This window comes from Zeus faber (assembly GCF_960531495.2).
Source record: "Zeus faber genome assembly, chromosome: 8".
NCBI lineage: Eukaryota > Metazoa > Chordata > Actinopteri > Zeiformes > Zeidae > Zeus > Zeus faber.
This window is the reverse complement of record NC_137195.1, coordinates 5,743,374-5,758,376: the sequence shown is the minus strand read 5'-3', so window position 1 is coordinate 5,758,376 and position 15,003 is coordinate 5,743,374. Positions and strand designations below refer to the sequence as shown.

Here is a 15,003-nt window from a genome sequence, read left to right as displayed (position 1 = left end):
CATCTTAATTAACAACATGGACACTGATAAATAGGGAGCAGTTGCTAGAGGCATATTAGGGCAAAGGGTGACCAGGGAGGAGTTAGGGTGTGTTTGTGTGTGTGTGTGTGTCCGTGTGTCCGTGTGTCCGTGTGCGTGTGTGTGTGTGTGTGTGTGTGTGTGTCTTTGTCCGTGTGTGTCCGTGTGTGTCTGTGTGTGTCCGTGTGTGTCTGTATCCGTGTGTGTCTGTATCCATGTGTGTGCGTCTGTGTGTGTCCGTGTGTGTGCGTCCGTGTGTGTGTGTGTGCGTCCGTGTCCGACAAGAAACAGCAGAGGGGAGGGGGTGTCTAGAGAGAAGGGTGGTTCGGAGAGGAGGGGTGTCCAATCCGTAGCGAGGCGCTCCGTTAACAGTTGTCATTTACAACAGCCGCTCAAAAGATGGCACATGTGCTGCTCTGAGGCGTAGGAACTCTCCTCAGGACTATGGGCTTCTGCGATCTCTAACTTGGATTACGCCGTATCTGGAACTCCCCTTGAATCCAGTGCCGAGTAATTCCGAAACATTTTTTAGTTGTTTTTTTTTGAGCGGGGCAGAGAAGCGTGACACCGCCGGAATCTTTCGGCGTCGACGGTAAGAGTGACCGGCTGAGCCGTTTTTATCTCTCACTCGGTCCGGCATGGTCCCACATGACTGACATGATCCACACCTGGAAATAATTCAACTCAGCCGCGCCTTTTGATGTGTGTATCGATATGCGTCTGTTTGAGGCTGATGAATGAGGTTTCTCCTCATTTCAGTTTAATTGAAAAGACTTGATTTTAGCGGAGCTACAATACCATGACCTTTACCAATAAGTTGTCCTAAGAAGAAACTTTCTCACCAGATACCTGAGGCCAGTTGAGTTGAGTTGTTACTTTTTTTTTTTTATGTTGCTTTCCTGAATTTTCCCCATCTGGCTGGAGGACTGTGGCTGTTTATGTAGTATTACTATAAAACGATTGCCCCTGTACACTGGGAGAGAACGATAGTCTTAAAAGTGTAATATATTCTTAAATGTAGTTAATTTGAATTGATTTAAATCAGTTGTGAAGTCCTGCTACTTTTTATTTGGCTGAAGACCTCAGCTGAACTCCTCCTCAAGGGCCTTTCGTGAGTCCCTGGAACATGCTTTGAGAACTTCTCCTCTAATCGCTTCGGGCAGCTACAGAGGGGCTGCACTGCTGGCGCCTCCGGGAGCTTTACGAGGTAGATAGCGACGGGTGCGAGGTGACTTGTGTGGCCTGTGGCCCCCCCATCGTCAACAGAGCGGACGCCCTCCGAGCTCGGACAACCGCTCTGGGAAAGGCTTTTCTTTGTGCTGCCGTTGTAGAGATACCGGGTTACTCCGGGTTCAGCGTTTTTATTTTGATTTGTTGAAGTAGAAATTGATATGGTGAGGTTCATTTATGGGTTCAGTTGAGCCTTTATTATGTATAGACTCCGAGAGTTTTTGAATTAGACTTGTTAAATCCTTGTAATCCATAATTCTCCATGTGAGACATCTAAAATACTTTTTCAAAAATGCAGAAAATAACACCACTTCTGTGCTCTTATTTAATGATATCAGCTCTTGATATTAAAATGGATGTATTAAATTTGGATTGGCGATATTCTCCAATAGCTGCTTTTCCTATTTGACTCTGGAAATTACCATCAAGTCTTTTTTTTTTATTTTATTTTTTTATGTTACACATGAATTGATCTGAAATTCTACATCTGCTTCAAAGTCCTCAGTAGCAGCTCACGAAGCTGTAAAGAATAACACTCTGACTACTGATCTGTAAGGCACCGTTGGAATAATATGTAGTCCCACAATGCAATTTGGCGGCTCCCTAGAAGCCATCGTTCAAGAACACGATGATTACAGAAAATTGGTTTTCTCAAGGCGAGTCAATCACTCACTCTAATGTCATTACTCGGTGCTTTTTGCAGGTTTATTGGTGACAAACTGTTTTCCTCTTGGCCTTCCCCATCCCCCACATTACACATCAAGAAAAGTAGAGTTCCCTGCTGGAAGAGGACCTTGACAACAGCGCAAATTAGGGCTGCTCTATAATCACATTCAAATTTGTATGCTTTATTATTTGTAATATTCAAATATATTCAAATTTCTAACGCTCAAATTTTGTGTGGGGGGGGGGCGTTACGCACGGTTCTGCAGCTCCGAACAAGAGCGATCCTCTCTCCAAACAAAGCAATTAAAAATTCTAGATGTGTTTATTTTCTCCATTTCCTGCTGCTACTCCACGGCGGAGTAGATCGCAGATCGCTCCTGAAAATGTCCCGCACGTGGGCTCAGGGTCCGGTGGCAAATGGTGGTTGGGAACGGCCGGCGGTTGGGAACCTCTGCACTAGGGGACATTCCATCGGTGAGGGTCGGGTTTATTTCCCACCTTCACCTCCCACCTGTGGAATTACTGGACATTCTGGTCGAAGGCGCACCCTCCCTTGTACACGCGATGAAACAGCGGCACTGACCTGGCACACCTCCGCCGGGAATATTTCTCTTGAATGTGTGTTAACGGTGCAACAAACTTGACAAAGTTATATTGAACTTTACTGCTCATCACCTTGTGAATTGATTCGCTGGTGTTAGCCGAAACATTTATCGTCAATTATTAATTTCTTAAAAAAAAAAACACATTCGAATCGCAATTTCAAAATTCAAAAAGTGATTGAGTTCCTGCAGCCCCAGCGCAAAGTGGCCATGTTAAACGCTGCCACCTCATGATGATGTTGTGTTAGTTTCCACAAACGCTTTCGATAAACTTGCGACAGATATTATTTGATGTCGCACCCACAGGTAGTTTCCAAAAACACAGTTCATTGTGATTTTCTTCAAAGCGCTACGCAGTACTGCACCAAACGAACACTCCGAACCATCTGCGCAAAGCTGAACATGATAACTTCACTTGATAAGGGGTTATATTTAGATGCCACTCGACTATCTAGAGCGTGTCTGCCTTCCTTGTGAGAGGCCATTGATGAGAACGTGTTTGACTGGTGACGGGCGGCAGTTGTACACATCAAGGCTACAGTGTTGACGCCCTCTCTCCCATGATGGCATTGATAGCATCAAATGTTTTCGTTTTTTTTGCAAGAGGGTATTTCCGTGGTGTTACCTATGTCGACCTTTTGCCTTTACGTAGCAGCAGATTTAAAAAAAACAAACGATAGAGAACGTTGTGAAATAGGAGGCTAGAGGCTGCTCAGCTGAGAAATCCTTTTTCTCTTTCAATTCCACTCTATCCACAGCCGTTGTACAGTTCATAATTCAATGTAGCAGGTTATATTAAATATTCAATCAAGACGCTTTGTTATTGATAAAGCGGTTTATTCAATCCAATCGTGCACCATATTGACAAACAAACAATATGTTTGGTGGGAAGTCTCCACGAGAGAAGACTGCTTGCGTCATGATTGGGCTTTATCGCCCCCCCGTGGAACGGAGCCAGGCATTAACACTGATTGGGTCTTATATTCTGAGAGAGTGGGCGGAGGTGGGGAGCTCTGTGCAGTCGGCCAGAGCAGCATTTACTGCTGCAGCAGCGGCGTCTTAAACGTCCACCTTGTTGAGTGAAAGGGTTTTGATTGGTACACGTCGTCCTGACAGCCGGCGCGACCGACGCCGTGCCACGCCTGGGTTTTCTCCGCAAGCTCGTTTGTTGGGCGTAAATCACCTTGTGGTGGTGTCTCATTACATAGCAAAAGTATTTTATACCGATGCCCTTATCCGGTGGCAATCCGTGCACCAGCGGAACTATGCCTTGCTAATGGACACTTTGACAGGAACCAGCTGCTGTGGCGATCCAACTTGAAACCTCGATACCAGGCTGTCACTAAAAAGGCAAGCCGCCCATTCCCGATTCTGATGCTCTTTCATTCTGCTAACAAATAATGAGAGCTTTTTACAAGGACACCAATTCTCAGACTGCTTTTTAATTAATCAGTTCATAGCAGTAATACAATTGGTGTTTACATAAATGCATAAGCATCAGTGTGATTTCAGCTGTGGACAAATATTATGTAAAACAGCCCTCCCCACTATTCTACCTTGAATGCACATTTCTCAGGTATAGAACACAGAACGCTCCCCTTGACTCATTTGTCAGAAAGCAGAATTTTGCATTGCCGGAGTTCTTGCATTGCAATTGACCTTTCTCGACCCCTTGTATATACGTATATTTGCCTTTTTGTGAAGCATGATTTCACCAGAATTCACTGACCTCATGAAGTTGTTACAGTTTAAAATTCCTACATATCCACATTGATAAATTCAACGAAACGCTTACAGGCTCAAATAGCTTGAAAGATGTGGCAGGAATCTAGTCATGTTAATTGGGTTTCTCATAATGAGATCACAACCTTGCTCCCATCACAGAAATCCCTCAACGCAGTTTTTATGGCCATTTGTGGCTCGTTCCCCTAAACCCACTACGATCTGATTATTAGTGTGCATGTAAACACATTTATTTGTGTGTGTGTGTGTGTGTGTGTGTGTGTGTGTGTGTCTGTGTCTGTGTCTGTGTCTGTGTCTGTGTGTGTCTGTGTCTGTGTGTGTCTGTGTCTGTGTGTGTGTGTGTGGTATGAGTTTAATTTTGGCTGCTTGAGTGGCCTACTATCAAAACGTTAAAGCAGATGCAGTGGACTGCTGCGGCACTCAGATTTATTTGTTATGAAAACAAAAAAAAATCACAGAAAGTGGTTGCTCCACCCTATGATAATATGATGCTGTTACGCCTTTTTCTTGTTGTGTTCTCGTATTGAGTAACGTGTGGTATGCTTGTGCTGTGCCTATTGTTTGTGTGACGCAGGGACCCTGCATAGTGGACTTCGGTGTTTTCCTTTTCCCCACTAGTTATTCCATCACCTTCCATGGACGGGTGTGACGCCCTGTGGTTTTACCTGTGACAGTGATGTAACCCAACTGGTCAAGCCGCATTGCTCACATTGGTTACTTGGTAGCGCCAGGACTCAGTGCCAACAACAAAAGCTAATACTGTGCGACAAGCCAAACAACACCGCAAACAATGTAAGAACAAAATATATGATATAATGATTTGTGTTGATTTTTTTTGTAAACTTAATAGAAATGACAAAAACAGTCTACTAAACATTGTTAAAAAAAAAAAAATTCAGGGTGAAGAACATTTAAATGTTGTTGTTTCATTCAGAACGTTACTTAGTTCCCTTAAATAAATGTTAATATTAAGCCCAAATGTGAGGCGGTGGGTCGTTGAAGACATCACTCATCAAAACGAGCTGAGTAATCTCATGCACACAATTTAACCACCACTCAGCTCATCTCGAAACAGGGGAAAAAAATACGATATGGTGTTTATTTTTGAGAAGTTTTGGCTTGTTATGATGGAATTTTCTTGCAGTGAGTGCTCTCTGGGAAGAGTGCCTGCCGCACCAGGAACGTTTGTGGAACAAATGTAACTGATTGTACGCGGGACAACATCTTTGGCAATTTCAGTGACAACGTCACTGTCAAACACAATGACAGTGGAACAAAGCACGACTCGCTGCGCTTATAGACTTTGGGCGATGATTGACAAGCGTGGATTATCTAAAATCTGTTCAGATAATGTTTCTAATTAATATTGCTGGTCAACATTGACCAGAACTGTGTGTGTGTGTGTGTGTGTGTGTGTGTGTGTGTGTGCGTGTGTGCGTGTGTGCGTGCGTGCGTGCGTGCGTGCGTGCGTGCGTGCGTGCGTGCGCGCGTGCGCGCGTGCGCGCGTGCGCGCGTGTGTGCGTGTGTGTGTGTGTGTGTGTGTGTGTGTGCCAGTGGCTCTGTGAAGAAGCCTTAGCTTTGTAACATTAATGTTTCCCTGTGTCAAGTATCTAGGATCTCGTGTGTGTATTTCTTATTTTATTTTAATTTTTTTTTGTGTGTGTATATGTGTTTCAGTTGTGTGTGGGTGCGTGTGCGTGCGTGCATGCAGTATTGACTCCAAACCGGAGGCGGGGGTGGGATTCACGAGCGCAGAGGAACAGGACCCCGTCTCCACCTCCCTCCTTCCCTCCCACCTCCAACCCCCCAGAAGTGCTGCCCTGGCACTGCATCACCCCCACCCAACCCTGCCATCTCCACTCCACACCTCTCCCAAGATACACCCATGATTGGACAAGACAGGAAGTGGGAGGGAGGGAGGAGACAGCGGAGTTTGGGGCGGGGTGGGGTGGTGGGGTGGTGGGGTGGGGTGGGGGACGATCATATTCCTCTGCCAGGCTTGGCAGCGCAAACACAGTCGCAGCTCCTCTCACAGAGCCTTGTAACTGTTCCTCTCATCTCCTCCTCCTCCTCCTCCTCTGAACGTCACTCCCCTTAGAATGTTTTGATGCCCTCGCTCAGCCATGTTTGCTGTAAAGGACTCCCTCTCTTTAAACTACAGTACCGGCAGGGTTGCCGGTAGGTTTTAATACACTAGAGCGTGATTCTTTATTGCATTCTCAAAATAATTATGGCCAATAAATGAAGGACTTAGCTTGTTGGATTTTGTTCATCCTGCCTGCCGGGTTGCGTTACAGTGTTGTAACACTCTTTTGCGATACAGTAATATTGTAATACAGTATCGTATAAGTACTTTTTTTTAAATTTTTTTTTTTTTTTTAATATATGTCTCTCCTTAAGTCCAATTGCAGTATTAGCCTATTGCAGTATTGGTAGCTTGGCAATGTATTCGTTATATAATTTCTTGACCTCTGTATCCTGATGCGTCTCGTATCGCACCAGATAATTGCCGATACACTTCTCCAAGTGCCAGTACATGCTGTTTGAATGAAGAATCGGTCGGTCACTGGGCAGAGTATGGCAGCAGTGGCTATGTCAACCCGTTGCTTGGGAACATGAGAAAACAGTTCTGTAAATATCCCACAGCTGGTCCTGGCAGAACACCCCCACCCCAAAGGTTGGCCCGTGAATTTGGTCCCACCGGGTTGAGATGAGAGAATTCAACAGCCCAGTTAGAAATCCCTCCATTTGGTGGGCTCTTTCTGCCTCTGTGCCCGGCCAACCTGTCTTGATGTTAACTCCTCCTCCTCTAAGGCCCTGAGAGGAGGAGAGAGAAGCTCTTGTTCGCAGCTCTTGTTCTGTTCTGTTCATGTGGTTCACAAAAAAACCTTCTGTGGTGTTGTTGGGTACGTAGGTGACGAGCTCAGTCACCTGTGCGCCGCAAGGCTTGATATTGTTCGATTCCCAATTGTAATTGTGTTTGTATGGAACATCTGATGACCTCATTCGTCATCTCGGTGTTCGTCCATCACAGCAGGACTAGTGTCGCCCCATGCCCACGCCCTCGCTCCGCACCCGCCCCCATAGCAGGTGACCACTGAAAGAGGCAGAATGTTGTCGAAGTATTGATCGGCCTGGACCTCAAACTGACAGAAAGATCTGTCATTTTGATTGCCTTCAGCAGAGGCCATGACACCAGAATGTAGTTACACCTCTGTTACTGGTTCTGTCTGCTATTAGGGCAACACAGACAGATAACAGGGACTGTAACCATATAGCCATATGTGATGGAGGCAGTTTTCCATTCAACGTACATTGACTAACAATCAGTTTGGCTTCATCTGTAAAATAATTATAGCAATGAAATGTACCTTAAATTTGTCAAAGGGTACCTTTTATGCTCCTTTTTAACAGTTTAATGTCTCAGAGGTCCCCAATGTATTTTTTTGAAGTTTTTTTGATCAAAATACCATTCCGATTATGCATTCTAGCCATTCTAACATGCCTCTAACCCCATCCTGTTCCAGGACGGTGTAATTGGTGGGTGTGGCCACCCTCCTAAGGCCCCTAGTTCTGTGAGCCAATGGGGTTTGAGCAAAGCTCCCGGCATTGTAATTAGTCCATAAACTTTCACTCATTTCTGCTCATCAGGCAACCAAAATCTGTTTCTGAACAAATTTGAGACGAGAAACAAGCAATCCAGTTGCTGAATCTCTACTCATATTAGATCTACGAGGCCTCATTTAAAAGTTTGTTCCGACTTTTGTTGCCGTGCTTCAAGCTTGCAGATGGTGCAGATGACCATACAAAGAAATCTGTGACAGGCTGACGTCAGCTCGTGGAGAGGGTAGAAAAAAATCGCTGGAAACGGAGCGTTCAGAGCGGTCGGAAGCCTGAGCGTTTTGTTCACAGCGATTACTTTGTCATTAGTTTACCTCATTATTCGACACTTTGGCCACGTCTCATACAAACATCCCACATTGTAATATTATACTGTATATGACAGAAAATAAGGAAAAGCGTCATAGGGCCTCTTTAACTTTTGCCATCCCTGTTGATGGATAATGTTTGGCATCGTTGCAAAATGAATGTAGACATGACAAGCATTGGGCGCCGATGGGAATGGAACCCATGATCCTGGTACCAGCTCACTCTACTGGCCTGGCTACACCGGGGTTAACACCCTCTGCCTTGGTTTTGTGCACATGACACATTCTACCCACTGAGCTGCAAACCCAACATCAACACAAGAGTGTTCGGGTTGCTTTTGCTTTTGCTGTTTGTGTGTTTAACCAGCCTTTTGACCCTGACACTGATTGTGTTGTGCTCCACCCATGGAGCCACACAGGACCCGGTTAGGCAGAGTTTGGTTGTTCTTGACGGTGTGTTAGGGGTGTGTGGTGGAGCCTGGCTGTGGCCACCACTGGCAGACGCTGGTGCTGAGTGAGAGAAGTGATGGATTTCTCAGCAGTGCTCTTCTGGCCAAGCTCCAGAAACCAGCAACCTCCGCATATACAGGCACAGAGACACACCACCCCTGTGAACACACACACACACACACACACACACACACACACACACACACACACACACACACACACACACACACACACACATACACACACACACACACACACACACACACACACACCTACCAGCAGCAGTCCCTGTCACCGACTGTTATCTCTCTGCCCCAGCCTGCTCCACTGACACTTACACACCAGGACAATAAGGAATGGACGTACAGAAAGCTATACACACACAAACATAGATAGTACACCCCTGACTGATAAATTGATGTGTTAATGTTATCAGCCAGAATTGGCATTTCATAGATAATGCCCGGGCGTCTGTTTCACAGATTATATATTTCTATCATTTGCGGGATTTGAAAACATTTCGGTTCACGGAGCTGCACAGTGCATCAGAACTCATGTCAAATATGGCATCCCTAATTGTCAGTCATCATTATACAATCTATGTTGTATAAACTGTGAGGTCACATAGTTGCATCATCAAACACAAAACACATTAATTTCTCTCCCTTTCGCATGACCCGAGTGGCTGAAGTCCAAAGTGTCATGACTCAGTCGTGACCCTTGTGTCTCTTTCCTGCAGGCTCTGACACATTGGGCTGTGAGAGTTGCGTTGGTGGCAACAGATCTGTAATACTCCTGGTGATGGTTGCCCCGAGGACAGAGGAATGGGTCACGCACCCAGGCTAGAGGGGGGAAAAAAAATAAACGCCACTATGAACCACTTCATCATCCACTTTTGAAGCCCCCTTCAGCATGGCATTTAACCCCCATTTTCTCCAGTGTAGCTGCTATAGTAGCCCATAGTGAAAGAATGTGAGCTGTACGGTCCCTGTGTGTGAGTGCGTGCAACTATGAATGGAAGACGGGCAAATGCTTCATGGAGAACGTTAAATGAAGGCGATAAAATACCATGGCCTTTTCCAGCTTGTGGCTCCCCACCCGTGTAGGCTCAATCTGAGTTCTGGTGAAATGCTTAGCAGTCAGCAACAGATGTCCGGGATAAAATGAAGCGACGCAACATTTTCAAACTGTTCTTTTGCAGACTAATCTTTACTGAAGGCAGCTTATACAGTAGGCTGTGGCCTGATATGCCCTCTTTATAGCTAAGCCGCTATATTTTACAGTTTAATGTTATTTTTTGAATTTCAGTCGTATGTATTCCCATTTCTACATGTCTGGACATACGTTTTTTTTCTGCCTTTTACAGACAGCTTCATTTTGATAACACTAAAACCCCAAAAATATGGAAAGTGAACAAATACAGACTCAAGCCTTAAGATACATTTCATAATTTTACTAGTTAAGTTTTAGCTCTATAGAAGAAAAAAAACAGTCTTCTATAGAGCCGCGTTCTAATCAGAACATATACACCAATTTCTAATTAGGACTGGTTATGGTTGAGGCGTTTCAAATTAACATTTTGACATTTGTACCCATTAGACACAGATTTGCTTTTTGTTAATGACATCTGAGTAACAAACCCATGTATTCCGCCTCCAGTTTTGAATGACTCGTTAAAAATAAATTGTCTGAACCTGCAGGAGGTGTTCCACAGGGTTCTAATCTAGATCTGCAGCGGAATCACCATTAGTAGTGTTTATCTGCTCCCCGTCCAGACCCTCTCCGTCATCCCTTTCTGCTCAGCGGAGCAGCAGACTCTCAGGCCCTCGGCCCCGTCCATGTGAGAGCAGAGATGCTGCCTGACATCAGACATGGGAAGCAAGCTCCGGCAGCACGAAGGGTAAAAGGTCACGACTTGACCACCCTGGGCAGATAAAGCAGCCTTTTCATGTGTGATCATCCCGCAGCCGAAAGACAAATCCCACTGAGTGTCGGCTTTGAACTCCGGACCAATGCTTCCTCAAAACTGGAGCACGGCGCTGGCCTGATTGTTATGGCTGCACAATATGGGAGGAATTTAACCTCTTATCTTGTAATAATTACTATAGAAAGACGTAGCAACCACATCAAGTGATGAATTGATTCCATGTCAAAGAGGGCTAACACCCTTATTCTCTATTCAACCCCTATTATTACCAACCAATTATGCATACACCCTATTTCTTTACCTCCCCCTCCTGTCGCCTGCCTCTAAGCCAAACAGCAAATGCATAATTCATCGCCAACTCACTGCCGAAGCTAAGCCAATTGCATCCACTCAAAGCTAGCGTGCGTTCCACGCCCACAGCGGTGCAAAGGCGGCGTCATTGTCACGACACTCGAGTTTTTGCATTTGTTGTTCCTGTGGAAGACGTCTGAGCGCCTGCTGGTGCTCCCCCAGGTAGAGGGAATGCAAACAATGCTGGAGACCTGGTTTAGTGTCTGCTCTCTAGGCTCTTCAGACGCTTCAACTCCAACACAGTCACTCGCTCCTACTGTCATGCTGCCGTGTGTGTGTGTGTGTGTGTGTGTGCGCGCATACACACAGTCAGCATGTATATATAGAGTGCTATTTTTAATACTGAACCACAAATAGTAGTAGCCGAGCTTAAAATGGTCCTCGCCTCTGTTGCCATTCCTGAGCTGCGGCTGCCGGCTCTTTCATTCACAAATTGACATGCACAAATACTTACTGCCTCAACCCTGATTTTTTTTATATGTGCTCCCTGTCATTTCAAACATGGTTGGAAACATATTGTAAACCAAACTCATTTCATGTTAAATTAAACACATTTTTATACTATATACTTGTATTTTATACACATTTTACACATGTTTATACTTTTCATCTGTATCACTATTGCTTGCAACCGGGGAGATTCACCGTGGTCTAGCTAACACGGCATGATGTTGTTAATATAACCAACCTGATATGAGAGCCAAGATCCCATTTGTTAAGGCAAAATTGAATGCTGTGATTTACACAGACCTGCCCCAAAGGTTTATTGTGTGTTGATGCCAGGAGTCTCAAAGCGTCCTGGGGCCACTGCGTAGACATGGAAAAGAGTTTGAAAATAAATGTTCGGGATGTGACCGGTAGCACACAGTGTCATGCCTTTTTTTGCTGTTGAGATGCATGGCAGGTTTTGTTTTAAATATTAATTTGAATGTACTTGTTCATTTGAAGGCTTATCTATAAATGTTCGGGATGTGACCGGTAGCACACAGTGTCATGCCTTTTTTTGCTGTTGAGATGCATGGCAGGTTTTGTTTTAAATATTAATTTGAATGTACTTGTTCATTTGAAGGCTTATCTTCAGTTATTGAGCCTGTTTGACAATCGTTGTGCCCGTCTAATTTCAGTTAAGAATAAATGATCTCGGTGGGGGGGGGGGACCTAGGGATATCTGAAAGAAGGAGCGCGTGGAGGGCTGAGGGCTCAGCGCGCCGCTCTGCGACCCTCTGCTCAGTCCTCAATTGGGGGAATCACATTCAGTGTTTCGGGTCGGCTGGGCTGGGGCAGCCGGTTGCCGCAGGCGACCAGCAGATCAGTGATGTGGCGGTGATGCCTCTAATGAAGCTGACACAGCACAGCCTTCCTGCGCGCAGTCCCCTTAGGGCCCTGGGCTCCGCGGCGCACGCCACAACCCCGCCCCCCCCCCCACCACCACCACCACCCACCTTGCGGGAAACACTAACCCCATGAGAAGTGTCTCTTACTATCTTACCCTCACTCATTTTTTTGGTTTATGTATATTATGCAGATTTTTATAGTATACAGATATTTAAATAAAATAAGGCTGATGGTGGTAGATGATAAATTATTATAAGATAAGACTGATAGTGGTTGTGCATTTGGTAGCTAATGCTGCCAAATGCACGACCACTATTAGTCTTATTTTGCTCCTGTGCAATGGGCAAATTCAGTGCTGGTGTTTGCATAAAGTGGGTCAAAATTCACCGGCGATGATCCTTTCCTCTGTGTGTGTCTATCTGGGTCTGATGAATGTCCCTCTTCTGCTCAACAGAAGCTGCCCAGCTGATCTGGTGAGAGGATCCCAGTCCAGGCAGTGAGTGGATGACCTCAAACCCCGCAGAGCACCATGATCTGAAGCGGGCACCGCACAACCCAATCCCAAACTCCTCTTCCCTTCTGTTTCACCGAACTGGGGTCGGAGAAAGCTGCTTCGACTGGTGGAGCCCAAAGAAAATAAGAGACTGCGAGAAAGTGAGCGAGGGAACTAACAGACACTGCCAATACCAGCGCCTAGTCTGCACTAGAGCAGCCCCCAGAAGGCCATCTCAGGTCCTCCGTGACCTCTGACCTCACCACATCCCCCTGACCTTCCCGCCGCCACACCGGAACCATGGGGAGGAAAAAGATTCAGATTCAGCGGATCACAGACGAACGCAACAGACAGGTGTGTGTGTGTGTGTGTGTGTGTGTGTGTGTGTGTGTGTGTGTGTGTGTGTGTGTGTGTGTGTGTGTGTGTGTGTGTGTGTGTGTGTGTGTGTGTGTGTGTGTGTGTGTGTGTGTGTGTGTGTGTGTTGTTTAACGTGGGGCCCATGGAACATCACATGACCAGCACAATGTTGGCCATCACAGCCTCCCCTCTTCCTCCTACTTCCAATTTTCACCCCAAAAAAGGGGAAATGTACAGTATGTATACAAACAACACGGTGTGTCATTCTAGTTACATCATCATCAGTGGCTTTGTCAGAAGATGAAAGGGTAAATGATCCATCTAAAATGAGTCAACTTGTAAACTGGCTGTGCTCCATTGAGCAGATTGAGTGATGGGTTTGACATCCCTGCCTGAGAGAGAGAGAGAGAGAGAGAGAGAGAGAGAGAGAGAGAGAGAGAGAGAGAGAGAGAGAGAGAGAGAGAGAGAGAGAGAGAGAGAGAGAGAGAGAGAGAGAGAGAGAGAGAGAGAGAGAGAGAGAGAGAGAGAGAGAGAGAGAGAGAGAGAGAGACTCCCTGACTGAGTAAGACCTTAGCAATTTGAAAACCAGGTGGCCGCAGGGCCTGAAAATTAATCTCTGGTTTTGTCCCCATCAATCTCAGAGGGTGCCATTTCCATAGAGGGCAGGGAACATGGACTCCGAGGGATCAGGGCGTGATGGTGGCTTGTTATTCAGCTGTACACAATCAGACGAGGGAAACTGAAACTAGATCTGGTGGGAGGCGGTGGTTCTGGCCGGTTGGCTAATGGAGCCAAAACTGGCTATCAGATATCGAAGAGTTTGTGAGTGAGGTAATGCACCATGTAGTTATCCCCGACCATGCCGCCGGGGTCAGCGGTTTCATATCGACCACCACCGGGCAGACCAAAATAAGTGAATGGTTCCCTGTGCTCTGCACCAAACAGACTTTTTTAATGCACATTTGAATGTTATTTGGGCTGTCGTGCCATTAAGCAATACCTATTATTCAGCCAACTCTTCTAATGCTGGAAACAGATATATTCTGAGATATACTGAAAGGTCATGAGCTGCTTTAAAATATCTTTGCATAGTGTTAAAAAGATAAATTTGACTAAATTCGAACTAATTCACTGTTACTGTACAGAATTACTCTTGGCTTCCCGATGCAGGGAGCGATACACTGCCAGAATACGACAAATACGACCATAGATTTTTTTTTTTCGATACTAAGTTGTGTGTATTTGATTCAGTAAACACCATAAAAGTGGTGAAAGCACCTCAAGGGGCACTGGATCTGAAGCCCCCAGGGGGACTCGTGGAAACACTGTAGGAGATGCCGTTGCCTCGCGTTACAAGGAGTTGCTTTGACCCACGTGCATTTATTTTGGATAGAGAAATGAGACAACGGTTTGGGAAAAATATTTGCTTGGTTTTAGGTTACTGTTCAGGCCTGTACGCTGTAAATAGCTGAAACATTCCGAACCTGAATACGCGTTTGGTCATTTTGATTCATTGTGTACAAATTGCCAATTTAAGCTGATTGTTTCCTTTTTTTTATGTCGGTTGGACAGAAATTCTAAATGTAACTGCCACTGGTCGGCAATAAACGATAAACTCTGTTCGTAGGAGTTTGTCGCAGAACACCATATTCGGAGTCGGAATGCAGACACAAAAAAGGGTTTTGCCCGACTTGTTCTTGTTCTTGTTCTTGTTCTTGTTCTTGTTCTTGTTCCGTCTCTTGCTCGCTGTTGCAGGCAAACACCTCGGCGGCAATCAAGTGGATTTTGGAACACTTGCAAGTCTGTTGTCCTCCTACGTGTGGATTCTGAGAGGCGTCTCTTACTGTATGAGACGGAGGAGTGTGGGCTCCCGCTTCAAATGAGACGGCGTTTGGAATCAGG

The 15,003-nt window shown here is 45.6% G+C and overlaps 1 protein-coding gene across 7 annotated transcripts in view; it reads left to right on the top strand.

Moving 5' to 3' along the window:
* The window catches only part of mef2d (myocyte enhancer factor 2d), an 83,962-nt gene that overhangs the window by 21,741 nt on the left and 47,218 nt on the right, over positions 1–15,003 (top strand). For 5 of the 7 annotated variants that reach the window (XM_080005443.1, XM_080005445.1, XM_080005442.1 and 2 more), the window contains exons 1-2: positions 460–610; positions 12,706–13,098. In XM_080005443.1, coding sequence (XP_079861569.1) covers positions 13,045–13,098 — 54 coding nt within the window. In that variant the 5' untranslated portion in view covers positions 460–610; positions 12,706–13,044. Of the gene's footprint in view, positions 1–459; positions 611–12,705; positions 13,099–15,003 lie in introns of those variants that run through there. The other 2 variants (XM_080005441.1, XM_080005440.1) reach the window with 1 other exon arrangement.